The sequence below is a fragment of the Silurus aristotelis genome (genome assembly GCF_946808225.1).
Source record: "Silurus aristotelis genome assembly, chromosome: 1".
NCBI lineage: Eukaryota > Metazoa > Chordata > Actinopteri > Siluriformes > Siluridae > Silurus > Silurus aristotelis.
In genome coordinates, this window is record NC_139574.1 from 26,231,835 (window position 1) to 26,246,978 (window position 15,144).

General features: G+C 36.1%; 1 protein-coding gene across 1 annotated transcript; it reads right to left on the reverse strand.

Moving 5' to 3' along the window:
- Positions 1-3,824: 3,824 nt before the first annotated feature.
- Positions 3,825-14,403, reverse strand: hibadhb (3-hydroxyisobutyrate dehydrogenase b). The gene is made up of 8 exons (XM_083542396.1): positions 14,247-14,403; positions 13,580-13,737; positions 12,847-12,956; positions 12,000-12,121; positions 5,377-5,510; positions 5,209-5,285; positions 4,837-4,993; positions 3,825-4,629 (listed from the first exon to the last, which is right to left on the reverse strand). Exons 1-8 carry the CDS (start codon positions 14,314-14,316, stop codon positions 4,471-4,473), a joined length of 987 nt encoding a protein of 328 aa, XP_083398522.1. The 5' UTR covers positions 14,317-14,403; the 3' UTR covers positions 3,825-4,470.
- Between the last annotated feature and the right edge of the window lie 741 nt (positions 14,404-15,144).

Here is a 15,144-nt window from a genome sequence, read left to right on the forward strand (position 1 = left end):
ATGAACAGTGTTAAGCACGCTCAGAGGAAGCGAACTCCAGCACAAAGCTCTGTTTGGAAGAACTGTCAGCTAGATAAGACAGCACTTAGGCCTCCTAGCTTAATGGACTTTTTATGGGTTTGCCTTGTGATCATGTGACATCTGGCATTAGAACCTCCGTGTGGTTCTCTACAGGCTTAGATCTTAAGCACACTGATACTTATGTCCCTGCTCTTTTTCCTGTGTGTGTGTGTGTGTGTGTGTGTGTGTGTGTGTGTGTGTGTGTGTGTGTGTGTGTGTGTGTGTGAGAGAGAGAAAGAGAGAGAGAGAGAGATAGATAGATAGATAGATAGATAGATAGATAGATAGATAGATAGATAGATAGATAGATAGATAGATAGATAGATAGATAGATAGATAGATAGATAGATAGATATTATGAAAGAAATCACATTGAAAACTTTCGACGAATTGTTGTGCATGAACCAGACCATCCCCCCCAACACTCTTCGAGCAGAGATAGGTGGGACCTGAGCTAGTTGTGCTTTATTAGAGTAAATCTGTAGCTGAGTCCAGGTAGCCAACTAGGTGCAGTGTTTATGAAGGAGACATGTGATAACTATTGGGTCTATGCGCCTATAAACTAATTCACCAGGTTTTTTAATATTATTATTATTATTATTTGTAAAAAAGAATACAGTAACTGCATCACGGCTGCATTAAACAACCACTTTAGTCATCAGTTAAGATGGGGAAAAAAACACTTTTATTCATTGAGAGCTCCAGTCAGTGATTTATTTGAAAAGTCTTGCAAAAAAAAGTAAAAAGCTATACTTCTACTGCATAATGTAAACTTCCCTGGAGTTTTGTTTGTCTTGTTTGTATCACCAGTCAGACCAATGAACTTGTTATTCGGTGGTTGCTGTGCTGGGAAAGGAACAACAGCAGTAACCGATAGAAAGGCCCACCTCCAGCTTTACTACAGTGCGGTAGAGGTATGAGAGCATGACCAACATTTTGGAGGGAAAAAGTGAAGAGACCCTTCAAAATTGTAAACGAAGCAATGAAAAGAAAATGATCAAATGACGACGAAAACGATTAATAATAATAATAATAATAATAATAATAATAATAATAATAATATTAATAACAATAAATACTCGTGTTTATGCGTACCTTTACGGAAAATCACATTTCACATGCGAGTGTTCACATATGCAAGCATTATGTTATACCCCGAAAATAAATTAAAATAAAAAACAAGAGGAAAATCAAATGCTAAAAAAATATATATAAAAAAAGCACTACCTAAACTATAAAAAATGTATAAAAGTGTGCGTGTCATTTTGAATGAATTGATCTTGAGGTTATTTAATTGTAAAGTCCGTATCACTTTTCAATAAGTGTATTTTTTTTTAAATGAATGGAAAAAGGAAACGTAAAAGAAAACAAACGAAATAAAGTACAATGAAAGTAGTCACCGATCTCAGTCTCACGTTGTTGTACAACAAATTGTTTTGATTCTTGTACAAGTATACTCCCTCGATCAATACTGTCAGTCTTCATTGTTGCTGCATGCATCTAAACAAATCTCAGTCTCTGTCTGTCTCTCACTCTTTCCCTCCTCCCATCCTCCCTCCTCCCTCCTCTGTCTGTCTGTCTGTCTGTCTGTCTGTGTGTAACTTTGGTGGTATGCAAGGAGTGCAAAGGTGAGAAAATGAAAGGAGAGTGGGAGTTCCCGTTAAGCCTGTTTGGGTTTGTCAGTCCTATATCTTGACGGTGCACTTGTTATTTAGAGCACAGTCAAGCACAACTGTACCATTTTTAAGTACAAATCCACCCTTTTTTTCCGCACAGCTGGATTTTTCTTTTTGTATCTTCAAAACTTCCAGTGGAAACACACGATCACGTCAATTAGAAAATATGATGGAAATGCCAGTCTTAGTGCAGTGGAGCCTCCGCACGTGCGTCTTTGTCGCTTCTATTTACATTGTTATTATTTTTTTTTTATAAAAGATAAGATTGTTTTGTAGTATATCCACTTGTATATGCTGCTTGTTTATATAGGCTTACCATAGTGACATTTGTATTGCATAGTTGAATGTATATTTGCACTGATGGACTAATCCAACTAAATCCAACCGTGTGCGCGTCGCGTGAGCAGATTCAAATGCGAACCACCAGCACCCCACCCCTTTAATATCAACACAAAAGAAACACCAGACAACTCCTTTTCTTTACAAAAACACCTGGCGTTCAAATAGCTTCAGCCGAAACAAACACCATCACTCTTTATCATGCCTGGGTACGCACTGGAATCATGCGTAAATATCAAATATCAAATAATTCGAATTCAAAATAATGCTACAGAGAAATAGCTAAACGTAAAACTCAAATACTACTTGAATCCCTTTTTTTTTAAATTGTGTAAGAATATAATCTAGCTTTTAGACTACAGAATAATTATACACTATTGCACTTGCAATTAAATTATTTAATTGGCTAACCTGACGGCGAACAAACAAGAGCATCGTCATCATGTCAATAAAATTTAATTCATATGGATTAATAAAAATGCAAATCCATTTGATGCGAACAAAACTTACATTTCGTGAAGTTGCAGGTCAATTCGTTGCTGGATCTCGCGCATCCACCCCCCCCCCCCCCACCATGTAAACCCAAAAGGTGAGTTAAAAAATTCACAATTGTTGAATAAAATGACAGTTTATATGTATTTGTTTCAGTTTTCTTATATTAGTCAGTTTTGTTGTCACAATATTTATATACAAAACATGGAAGTATTTGCTCTTAAATGGTATATCCTAATCTAACAAATATTCTCTTTATAAAAGAGTTTTCGCTCGCAGGGTGAAATATTTATATAACAAACAAACCATGTACTTTAGTCGAGATAAAAAGTAAACAGCATTGAATTATTCGGTTCTACAATAATGGTTAATTTGGGTAACAGTACACGATAGTCAGTAGCATGCTATATTTACTTTACATTTGTAGACTTAAAAAAAAAAAAAAAAACGCACACCAGTTATAATCATCGTGTCGGCACACCTTTAATTTTGTCATTATAATAACAGCATCCCCTGACATTAGTGCTAAAGATGTAGGCCTGTTTTACAAGTCTCAGTAAAGAAGCCTTAATATTAGGTTTACTTAATTTTATTTCCAAGATTATAAGGACTATAAAGAGGAAATGTAGAATAACAAGTGTGTAAGCAACTGTAAGCATTTGCTTATTTCCTGCGACAAAATCATGCTGGTGCTGATGCTTTAACATTATTTATAATGAGAATGGTTTCACTTATGATTTGCCTAATCAGACTCAAAAGAAACCGATGTGTGTTTTGGGTTTACACTGCACTTAGACAAACCAGCTGGAAAAGGAAAAAAATTCTAATGAATTTTCACATAGAAATTTTAAAATTTTGGTTACTTGGTCTAAATTTCCTATACACAAGCACAGCTGTTTCCCCCCCCACAACCAATTAAGCATAAGCTTTAGTTCATTTCCTTCAGTTGTGTGATTCAGTCGAATCACTTTCTCATTATGACTGAACTTCGCCATTACAATCACTTTCTAAATCGCCCTTGGAGCATTGTGTTTTTTCGTCTGCAATGTTATTGTGTTCTCACTTACATAAACAAACTGTACCAAAAGTAAAGCACAGTAGATTTGGATTTTGGATAGTTAAAGCGCCATGACACACGTCTCCATTTTTCCAGCATCGCACTGTTGAAGAGGACACTGACCAGAAAAAATAAATCATTTGGAGTTCATTAGTGAGCGTGTTAGCCAGGAATTTAAGAGTCACACAGAGGAAACCAGCTTTCACTGTCAGAACAGATTTTTTCCCCTGCTTTAATTTCAGAGTAGAGACATAAGATTTATGACATGTAGACACCACTGCAAACCTGCTAGACACCACAGCAGAAAATAAAACTAGCAAAAAATAAAAAATAAACATTACCAATAAAAAACAGAAAAAAGTAGCAAGTGCTATAGCAACATAAGGTGTGCTATGGCTCTGCTAACTGTAGCAAGGGAGTGTTTATATTTAGTAAAGTCTAAACGTGTGACTTCCTCATTGCCGTTGCTGCCAGTTCCTTCGGCTGAAACCATAAAAGCAATTTTAACATGACCACACATATAATTGAAAATCAGTCTACAGTACACACCACCACAAAATGTGACAAACAAATAAAAGCAAACTGCCTCAGCTTCACAGTGTCAAGAGTTAAACATGGGGGAAAGAAAGGTTTGTACAGGGCAGGCCCAAACAGGTAACATGATTCCAGAAACAAGGACTGAAATTTACTTTATACATTTACTTCCTCTGTTCTACTCATTCACTCATTTGCCTTGAAGTCTTGCAGATCACACTGGTGAATGTTGCACTTTGTGCAAATGTTATTTTCGCCAGATCTTGGTGATGAATGATTGTACGATTAGGCCACAATTAGGAGTGCCACTCTCTACTGGCCCTCCTCCTCACGCAGGAACTGGAAGATCGAGGAGAAGTCCTTGCTGGCATACCCACGTGCACACATCATTCGATAGATCTGATGAGCCAATGAACCCAGTGGAACCGGCGTCTTGGTGTTTGTTGCTGTGTTCTGTGCAAGTCCTAGATCCTGCGGTAAAAGATTGTATTTTAAGCAATCATTTTACATTGTTGTTGATTAAAACCCCATTTAAGCAAAATGATAACAGATGTTCTTGTTTTAATAAAAAAGAAAAGCGATAGTTTTGGAAGATGTAATTAGTGTTGCTGGAAGAGTATAAATGAGAACAGGAGCATAACAGAAAGAGAACAGGGAAACAAAACAGACAAACCCTACCTTTGCCATTAATGTTGTTCCAAAGCCCCCTTGATAGTTGTTGGCTGAGGGCACGCCCTCCATCACTCCTGGAACAGGATTATAGGTATCACTGGACCAGCAGCGGCCTGAGCTCATGTTAAGTATTTTTGCCAGTAGCTTGGGATCAAGCCCCAGCCTGTCGGAAGAGACCAAAACAGAGCTTGGTTACATCACAAAATGTGACTGATCAACAGTGCCTACAAATATGCAAATATAAAAAAAAGGCATCATATAATAACTTGGCAAAATCAGACCAAAGACACACGCAGAGTAAGAGTAAGGCAGAATTTATAGCATTATCTCTTAAATATCCACTCACCTTCAAGGAAAAGTAAGATTGGCCAACTATACCTGATGCCTAAGTTCATTGTTTCAGCCGTGCCAATCATTCCTATTGCCAGCAGCATGTTGTTACAAATCTTTGCAGCCTATGAACAGAATGTGAGAAACACAGATAAATAAAATAACACATAACAGCATTACATAATTGCAAAATCAAATGCAGAACCAGAGGCGTACCTGTCCTGTGCCAACCTGACCGCAGTACACTACATTGGCTCCCATGCAGCTTAATAACTCCTTGGCTGCTGTGAATTCCTCCTCCACTCCTCCCACCATGAAGGTCAGCTTACCAGAAGTGGCGGCTCCAACACCTGCGCCAATCAGAAAACTGTTTTCAGAAGGTGGTACCCAATTAGGTAATACCTAGCTGAGCTTGTAAACGACATTCTAATTGCATTTTGAGCGGAATAAAAATATTATAGTCCTCATGTTTAATTCCATTATTAATATAACCAGCGCTTACTTAAATCAGGCAATTAACTAAGGCTGTATTTTAGTAATCGAGTATTCTAACTTTTATTCCGCCGATTAATCGGATAGAAAGCATTTTTTCTTTATTAAAAAGCAATACTAAATAAGAGTGAGAAAATAAGACAGGTCTCTTAAAATAAACAAATTTTTTTTTATTTTCGAACAAACTTTATTGCTGAAATTGCATACAAGAATATTGAGGAAATCTAAACCTATATAACACCTTTTATAGCCATATTACAAGAAAGTACAAATACAGTTGCATTCAAAATGTTCTTCTTCATTGATCACGTAGAGCAAGTTATTGGAAACTATTCTCACTTGTAATTATTTTTTAAATCTCACACAGTATCGTGATGTGGTTTACTTGTCTCTGGAAAAGCTGCTTGAAATTTTCCATGCACTAAAATCAGTGTATTTACAGCCAGTGCTCCAAACGTGCTCTACTACCTGCTCTTTCTGGCCACTGTGGGAGGACTTGCTGAAGACACGGTTGTAAATTAAAATTAAACAATTCCAAATTACTTAAAAAAAATAAAATAAAATAAAATAAAATAAAATGGTAACCACACTGTTATCTTTATGTTTTAGCTTGAAATTATCCCAAACTTTGGAAACATTCTGGCTTTTTTTTTTTTTTTTGGCCTAAGTCTTCTCCTCGTCCCTCACAATTTATTCCCCGTTCCAATTTTTTCCATTCTGCAGTGTGTCCAGAGTTTTGCTGGTGGTACGTCAGTAATAATGGTCCGTGGGGAACATGGTGTTTGGTGTGTAGTTAAAAGGATTAATCGAAGCATCGAGGCAAATTAATTAAAATGTTTGTAATCAATTTACTTGAGTCATTACAGCCCTAAAATTTATTTTCTTTAAAAAAAAAAAAGTAAATGTTATCTAGCAGTGTACTGCTCTAAAATATAGCAAAAAATGTCAGCATGAACATTATAAAACTTAGTGAGTGATATTTGCTTTTCACCATACTGGAAATTTCAATCTGTATATTTGCCACTGCAAGTCCAATAAACAATAAAGTTACATGATGTAGCAATAAATCAATAAAAATAAAGAATCTGAGTGCCTGTGTGGCTCTTTACTTTCTCAGGGCCTTAATTACACAGGCAGGAAAAAGTTCTATAATTACAGCAGAGCAGTTCCATCGACTTTCACACACGGACGAAAGTGACGTCATGCTTAGTTTTGTTGTGGCTCACTTTTCATTACGCCGGTTCACAGGCACAAGGGTAGAGCTGAGAATAATGTCTACTGGAGGGGCTAAGTACAGAGACTGAGCAGGTTTGTGGAATTCTTATGACTGTTTCGCACCCAAAAGCCGTTTCAGCGGCGCCCATGCCAAACCATGCTGACGCAGTCTTGTCGGGAGAGGCAACAATTTAAGGAAAGAAAACTAGTAGCGTGCTGTTGTTTACGTGCCGAAAAGCCAGAGGCAACAACTTCCTGATTAAAAGGGCCATAAAGCACAGAGTGGGTGCTGGCTCAGTACAAGTAGCGGCTGTCTTAGAACATGAGGTAGCCATTGCACCTCTGCCAAGACTATAGGAAAGGAAGGATGTGTTACAGAAACTGCTAGGATTATTGCACACAAATAAATTGTGTATGGACTTGATGCCTTTACATACCAAAAGTGACTTAGAAGTGCTCTTGTGGGCAAGGACGGTCATTGCAGGTGTAACATTTGTAGCCAAAGATGAAAACATAACAGAGGCGCATATCGTTAACAGTCCACAATGTGATTTATTCTTTCCTTTAATCCGTAATCTCCCTCAAAGTGGAGCTGAAAGGTTTAAAACTCTTAAGTAAGCAGCCTTGAACTCATTCTCTTGTAGGTCTGGAGATATTGCAACTTATATCAGAAGGTCTGCACAGGCAATGTTGTAGATTAGAAGTTAACACAGATTGCAGCATGGTGTTTCTAAATACAATGCAGAACAGTCTGTTTTAAACATAGACATCTGAACAGATTTAATCCAAGTGCAATAGGGAAGGGACTGAAAACGTAAATCTTTATTAATCTGCAGGGGCTGCATCGTAAAAAGTGAGGAGCTCGAAAAATATGGGACGTATTTAGCTGAAAGGTGAAGAACAAACAGAAAGCATGTATGAAGAACATGTGCATGTCTTCTCTGTGTGTGTGTGTGTGCAAACACACGTGTGTTTGTTCAGACCCCAGTAGTCAGTCTGTGGGTGGGAAATGAATTTTAATAGCATGAGTCACTTTCTGCCCAGTCCCACTGCATCCCCAGCACACTAATAGCAAAAGGGAGTGCAGTGGTGACTGGACAGGCCTCTCTCACGTGTACATTACTTTCTATCTTGAAGCAAAATTTTGAGCAGAAATTTACTTCCAGCCACCTAGCCAACCTTAGACAAAAGAATGCTGAATGCTTATCTATGCAATGATAATCAGGTTTATTTTGCTTATATTTTATTTATTTATTCATCAGTCAATCATTTATGCATTCATTCATGTAAAAGCAGCACAATGTCTACAATTATGCATACACTAGTCAAAAGCTTCAGTTAAAGTTCACATTCACATAATTATTACTCAACTACATTTTGTGAAATCAGTTGTTCGTTTATTTTTATGAGTTGATAAAAACTTAACTGGTCAAACACGCAGCAAACCACCAATCAGCGTAGAGCGCGCTCCGTTTTGAACTTGTTTTGATTGCTGCTTGGTATCTACTTAGTTTAGCATCAGTTTAACAGCAAGCATAACATTTTAAGAGTAATAATACAAATAATCCTTAAACCGAAACTGTCTCAAATCCTGTTATTTCATTTGGTTCTAATGGAAATTGTTTAGCGTCAAGGTTTTGGGCTTATGATGATTTTAATAGATAATCAGTGTTTAACTAAGAGAACGGTGTGCTAAGGATAACATTAGAATCTTCTCAGATAAGTAAAACTCTTGTGATTTAAAATACAATAGGACAATATAGCCATAATAAATCATAGTACTTTGGATACTTATGCACTTAAGCTCCCAAACTGCATTACTGTTCATAATAGTAGACTTCACTATGTGAAACATCTTTTGTTGCATACTATCTAGTATGCAAGTAAGCAATTTGACTAAAAAGAACTAGTTAAAAGAATTCTCTAAAGAATTGCTATAAACACATGACACAGTCCCCTCCAAACAAAAAAAAAAAACCCCAAAAAACAAAGGCTGAGCAATTCCTTCTCTCTCTCTCTATTTTTTTGGCTGCACACTGAAGACATCTGGGTTTGACATCAAAAGATGAGGGGCCCTCTGTACAGTCTCCTCTTCAAAATGTTAAGGTCTAGTGAGTCGCCAGTCTAAAACCTTCCAATTTTCCCCAACTCTTGTGTTCACAGCAAGTTTTGATTCATTCTCTTGCTGCATGAAAAAGTTCGTTCCAATAAGATTGGATGTATTCCTCTCTAAACTGCCATCAGAATGTTTATGTAGAATACTGAATTCATTTTATTTTGACCTTTATGAGTTACATGAACATTAAAGATTAGTGAGCGATTTCCAAAAAATAAAAAATAAAGAACTATAATCATAAGCTATTATTCTACATATATTGTGCTTAAGCTTTGGAGGATAAACGCATCATTTCTTTCTCCACACATTTATTCTTGGTTCCAGATTCAATTCTAATACAATAATTCCAACCTAATTCTGTTTTGCACCTTATGGTTTGGACTCTATATTTTTGATATAATTGTGGATCATGATCTCTTCACACTTGCCCTGCAGAGGTTTTAAGTGATGATCATCTCACCTGTTCGATGTCTACTTGTCAGTACACTGGTGGTTTCTTTTGTTTTCAGGATATTCAAGAATTTATTTTCTATTAATGTGTAATGGTTTGATTAATTATACAATGCAAAAAAAGTTTTTTTTTTTTTTTTTTTTCAATTTGAAAAATAGGTTGCTTTTCTTCCATAGACAGCTCCCTTATCTTTATGTTAGCGTATACTTTTTAACAATAAACATAGGTAATGTTGACATTCTGACCTATTGAGTCATTCATCTTTGACAAATTCTTAAATCAATAGATTTAAAACTTATGAGCTAATGCAAGACAATATATTATCAAATTGCCGGCCCTATTTCCAACCCATCAAATATTTCGGCGGCAAATAAATAAATTAAATTATAATCTTTAATAATGCATTTTTACAAGTCGTTATGCCTCTAGAAAACAAATTAAATTACTAGAATATGTTAAACATAATGACAAGGAATTTTTCTTGTAAAATAAAGATATAAACTATTGATAATGTTAAGATGCCCATATTTCTTCCTTTTCTAAATAAAACTAATTCCCTCTTATTGAACTTTAATTATGGTCAGAGGTGGAAAGCAACAAATGACTTTACTGTAATTCGATTGAAGTATTTTCTTTAAAGCTTTGTATTTTGCAAAGCTTTAAAGAACATCCGTTACTGAGTAAAGGAAAATGCAACTTAAAAAAAGGCAAGGAATATTTCTTGTTCTGTTTGCCAATAGAACAGATTAAAATGAAACAATTGAAATGAAATTGCAGACTTTCATCTTAATTTATAGGGGTTGAACTGAGATATGCCAAATGCTTTTAATAATGCAATACATTTTTTATACAGTCCCCCCCTTTTCAGGGACTGAAATGTATTTAAGCAAATTAACAATCATATATAAAGTTTATTTATGTTTTAAACATGAAAGGTTAATTTTGCATATTTTGTCAAAAATCCTTAGTAGGCAATTTAAGTCTAAAACCCATGGACATCACCAAAGACTGAGTGGTTTCCTACTTTGTAATGCTTTTCCAGGCCTTTATTGCAGCTGCCCACAGTTGTTATTTCGTGGGTCTTTCTGCCTTTTTATTCATCTTAAGCAAGTAAAATCCATGCGCGATGGAGTTGAGAACAGGTGCAATGCTAATTACTTACATTTGCGGCATTTACTTAGTCATTAATAAGCCATTAGTAATTTACTTAGCCATTGCAGATTGACTCTTTACATTTAAAAACTCATGGGCTGCTTTTGCATGTTTTGTGTTACTATCTGTACTGTTAAGCACCATCCAATCAACGCTGCTGCATTTACTCAAACAGTATATACCTATACACTTCAGAATTCATCTAGCTGCAGCTGTCTTTTGTCATATCATTAATAAAAACAAAACAAAACAAAAAAAAAGTGACCCAGTGTTACTGGAAGCCATGCATGCCCATGCCTCAGGGTTTTACAGATGATGTATGCTTTTTCATGAGCTGTTCCAAGCCTTCTCCATAAATGTTCTAGAGGACGCTGTAATCATCCACCAATGTTGTCTTTTATTGATGCCCAGGTCTTTTTATGTTGATAAGCTTACCAGTCTATTAATTTTTCTCCCACAATGTACCAAACTGTTGAGTGGCCACTCCTAATGTTCCTCTCTCCTTTAGCCCTAACGATGGCATGTTTCACTTGCATGGAGAAACCCTTTGACATGAAGTGGATTTAGAGCAACAGCTTCCAAATGCAAATGAAATACTTAGAATCAACACCAGAACTTTTACCCACATGATTTTGCCCACACCTCTTCATTAAACAGCTTTTGAGTCAATTAATTTTGGCCCCCAGGAAAAAAAAAAGGGAGGGCTGCAGATTGAGCTGTAGGTCCTAAACCCACAATGTGGATCCCCACAAATTAAGGCTGAGTGTATGCACCTCAAGATCATATTCATTATACAACAGTAACTTAAACCAGTACAAAAATAACGATAACAATAATTGTGCCCATGTCCAAATATATATAGTCCTAACTGTAATTACCTCACAGAATCTCACTTCAAAACAACTACAAAATCCTTCCACTGTTTTCTATAAAAGATTGTCTACAGCATGATTTATAAAGGTGTACCTTTTATTTAAAAACTAGCTTGAGACCCAAATAATGTTTACGCTGGAAGATGCTGATAATACTGATATACACGTTAGTTAAAAGAGGCAATGTAAATCTAACCAATATTTGATCATTTACTCTAAATTGTAAATGAATACAGCTACTTTTATTTAGTAGATTTTTTCAACCAGCTATTTTATTTTATAAAATTTCATCATATTGCTAGTACTTTTACTTGAGTAAAATATTTTAATGCTCCCTCCACCCCTGCTTATGGTAAAGAATGAATCAAAGCCGAGTCATGTTTTTTTTCCCCTACCGACCTTAGGTGGAAAAGAAATCACTTCAGAATGAATCACCCCAATTAGGGACATGTGTGTGAAAACAATTAGACATTGTTCTCCAATAAAACAGTTGTGTCTGGTTTTGGTCACATTAATCACTGTGGTGGGGACATGCGTTTACCTCCAGATACTGGCGCATCCATAAAAACAGCACCCATTTTCTCAGCAGCAACAGCCATTTCCTTGGATACTGCTGGATCAATGGTACTGGAGTCAATGAGTAAAGAGCCTTTCTTCACCTTCCTGTATAGCCAAACGATGTATATATGAGCGCATAGAAAGTGGGAAGAGTTAATATTACTAAGGTGGATATACAGGGTCTCCACTCACATACAATCCCACTATAGCTACTATAATAACATGTTTAAGTGAATTCTCGTTTGCATGAAGCTGTACAAGTTTAATCATTTGATTTAAGACTAAATTCAAAATATGAAAATGTAAATCAAATAAAATAAATAGACTAACAATGCTCAGCTTTTAAGATTTTCACCTATTGTTAAATTAATTATTCAACACAGAATAAATAAATAAATTCTTCTTTTTCAGAAAAATGTTTGTGCTGTAAAAAATATACACTTTATATATACACACACACAACATACAACACGTTATGCATGTTATACCATCCATGTTGTCCACCAGAAAATGTAACTGCAGAAAAAAAATAAATCACTGCTAAATAATAATAAAAAGAATTCTATTGTAATTTGAGTGTGTGTTGTATAATCCCATTCACATCCAATTTTAATCTGACCATGTGCATGCAGATGCCTAGGTTCTATAAATGGTACACCTTGAAAAACCAAAAGGACACAACAAATGTGAGTATAAACAATAATCCTTATAGGCTTATACATGTGGGCAAATCATTTTTCTGCAACTTTTAATGAACATGATTTATAAAAGAAAATTAAATGTTATATAATGTTTGTCGTTACAAATCAAAACCAGTAAACACAGCTTACTTCAAAATGCCGTTGGGGCCTGTGTACACATCAGTAACATTAGGACTGGACGGTAGCATTGTAATGATGCGGTCTGCCTTGTCTGCCACATCTGCAGGCGTGTCCAAAATCTAATTCGAATCCAAGAAAATAAAGTCACATCTCATTAAATGAGGAGACTCGATGCTGTACTAAGTTGCAATAATATCTTGTTTTCAGTATATCACTTTTTGTAAAGAAAGACCAAAGGTTTTTTAAATGATGTCCAAATGTGCACAAAAATAAATATCAAAGTAAATCAATGACATTATAACGTTAATGTCAAATAGTGAATACCAGTAGGTTTAATTCAGTAATTCATTAATCTTTTTTTCAAGGCTTTATCCTGGTCAGATTCACAGTGGCTCTGGAGTCAATCCTGGACACGAGGAAAGAATACACCCAAGCACAATGCAGGGGCCCCATGTGTGTGTGCGTGCATGCACGTACACACACACACACACTCACCATTTAGCATAGCCAATTTACATACAAGCATGTATATGGGAGGTTGCAGAAAAACTGGAAAACCCAGACAAATCCTGCTCTTACACAAAACACAGAAGACTATATACAAAGACAGTAGGATTGATCAGGATTGACCTGTAGACACAGGAGAGCCTGTTGTGCCACCGTAGCTCAATAATAATAATAATAATAATAAACACCAAAATAAGATTCTTAAGACACACATTCATGTGTTATGTATTCTTACTTGTGCACCCAGCTCCTGCAGCACTTTGCAAGACTCAGGGAAGACATCTGTAGCAATCACAGGATAGCCATGTTTGATCAGATTCTTGGCCATTGGGGTTCCCATATTCCCAAGGCCAATAAAGCCCACCTGTGTTTTGGAGGCCATGGATCTGGAGACTGAAATTAAAATATCATAATGTCCTTGGTCATAAGTGATGTCCTTCAGCTAATCTTAAGGTAAACAATCAGTAACTTATCTATCTGAGATTTCCTGGGAACATGATTTTAAGGACAGGATTGTAAATGACTGAAAACCCTGCAGCACCATCTGATATTGGTAAAACACTGGAAAAGGGGAGCTCGATTATAATTTGGTTTAAACCTAAAGCTTGATCTTAAAATAAAAAAATAAAAAAATAAATAAAAACACAAATCCTAGATGTGGACAAAAAAAATCCCATAACAGGTTAATGACACACTCATGTCTATAAACACTGTTCATGAGCACTAGAATAATGTAACCAAATGTAACTACACGCACGCTAAAGTTGGCAGTGTGACAATTTCAACATTATGAAACGGCTCCATTTAACAAAGCATTTTGGTTTTATCACAGTACAATAATTCGCGACGCTTTGTACAAAATAACAGAAAATTGCGTAAGCAAGAAAAATGACCAAGCATACCCTGCAACGAGGCGACATGGTTGTGCCATTTTCCTAAAAGACTGCGAGTGCCCCTTAACAGAGCCGCCATGCTGCTTTACTGCTGCCCTCCGACTCACAAGCGTCTACATTGGACGGTAAATGAATGATGCAACTTCTGTCCATACAGATTTGGGTTTGCTCAGCTTTTTCTCCAATGAAAATCTAGAAAAGGCGGGGCATCCTTCAGAGCTACAATCCTATTGGTTAGATACACTATAAGTAGAAATGTGGACTTGGCGAATAGGTAAAGAGTTCGAGTCTCTGCTGAGACCAAGTTCATTTGAGAAAAACAATAGTGCCTTTAATACCACAAATTGTTTGATTATAGATTATTTACAGAGATTATTTATTTGGTGATCACCAATTATTTGTAATTAAGTTGCTGTAACAGGTGCCAGGAAAACCGTCATCATAGGCATCCAAAAATAGTGTTATTTTGTCTTAACATATTACTGTAATTGGCTATTTAGGAAAAAAAACCCGAATTATTTATTATCTTACAATATAATATTGTCTATCTAGTTTCTCCTTGGTGAAAAGGACAATTTTGTGTGGGGGAAAAAAGAGGTTGGGGTTATCCAGGAATATGTACTTCCATTTTTGTAATTCATTTATGTTCAGTAATCACATTATCGTGGTCAGGGTTAAGATGAAGACAATCCAGGGAACTCTGGTTGAGGCAGGAATACACCATGGCTTGTTGGCCAATTTGATGCACCATGCCTTCACAGCTAAAGACTTACAAGACACTTACTGCCATGTTATGAGAAGGCAGATGGAACCCATTGTGGACACAAGGAGGACTTCCAAAAGGCCAGACAGTAAATAAAAGTCAGAAGCAGCCTCTAAAGCTGTGATGAGGCAACACCACCCACTA

What these genes read in the sequence shown, in the direction of transcription:
- hibadhb (XM_083542396.1), bottom strand. Translation starts at nt 14,316, where the DNA reads ATGGCGGCTCTGTTAAGGGGCACTCGCAGTCTTTTAGGAAAATGGCAC. An exon ending in TGCAGGAGCTGGGTGCACAA is followed by an intron (nt 12,957 to 13,579) that starts GTAAGAATACAT and finishes GATTCGAATTAG; the next exon opens with ATTTTGGACACGCCTGCAGA. An exon ending in GGCCCCAACGGCATTTTGAA is followed by an intron (nt 12,122 to 12,846) that starts GTAAGCTGTGTT and finishes TTGGCTATACAG; the next exon opens with GAAGGTGAAGAAAGGCTCTT.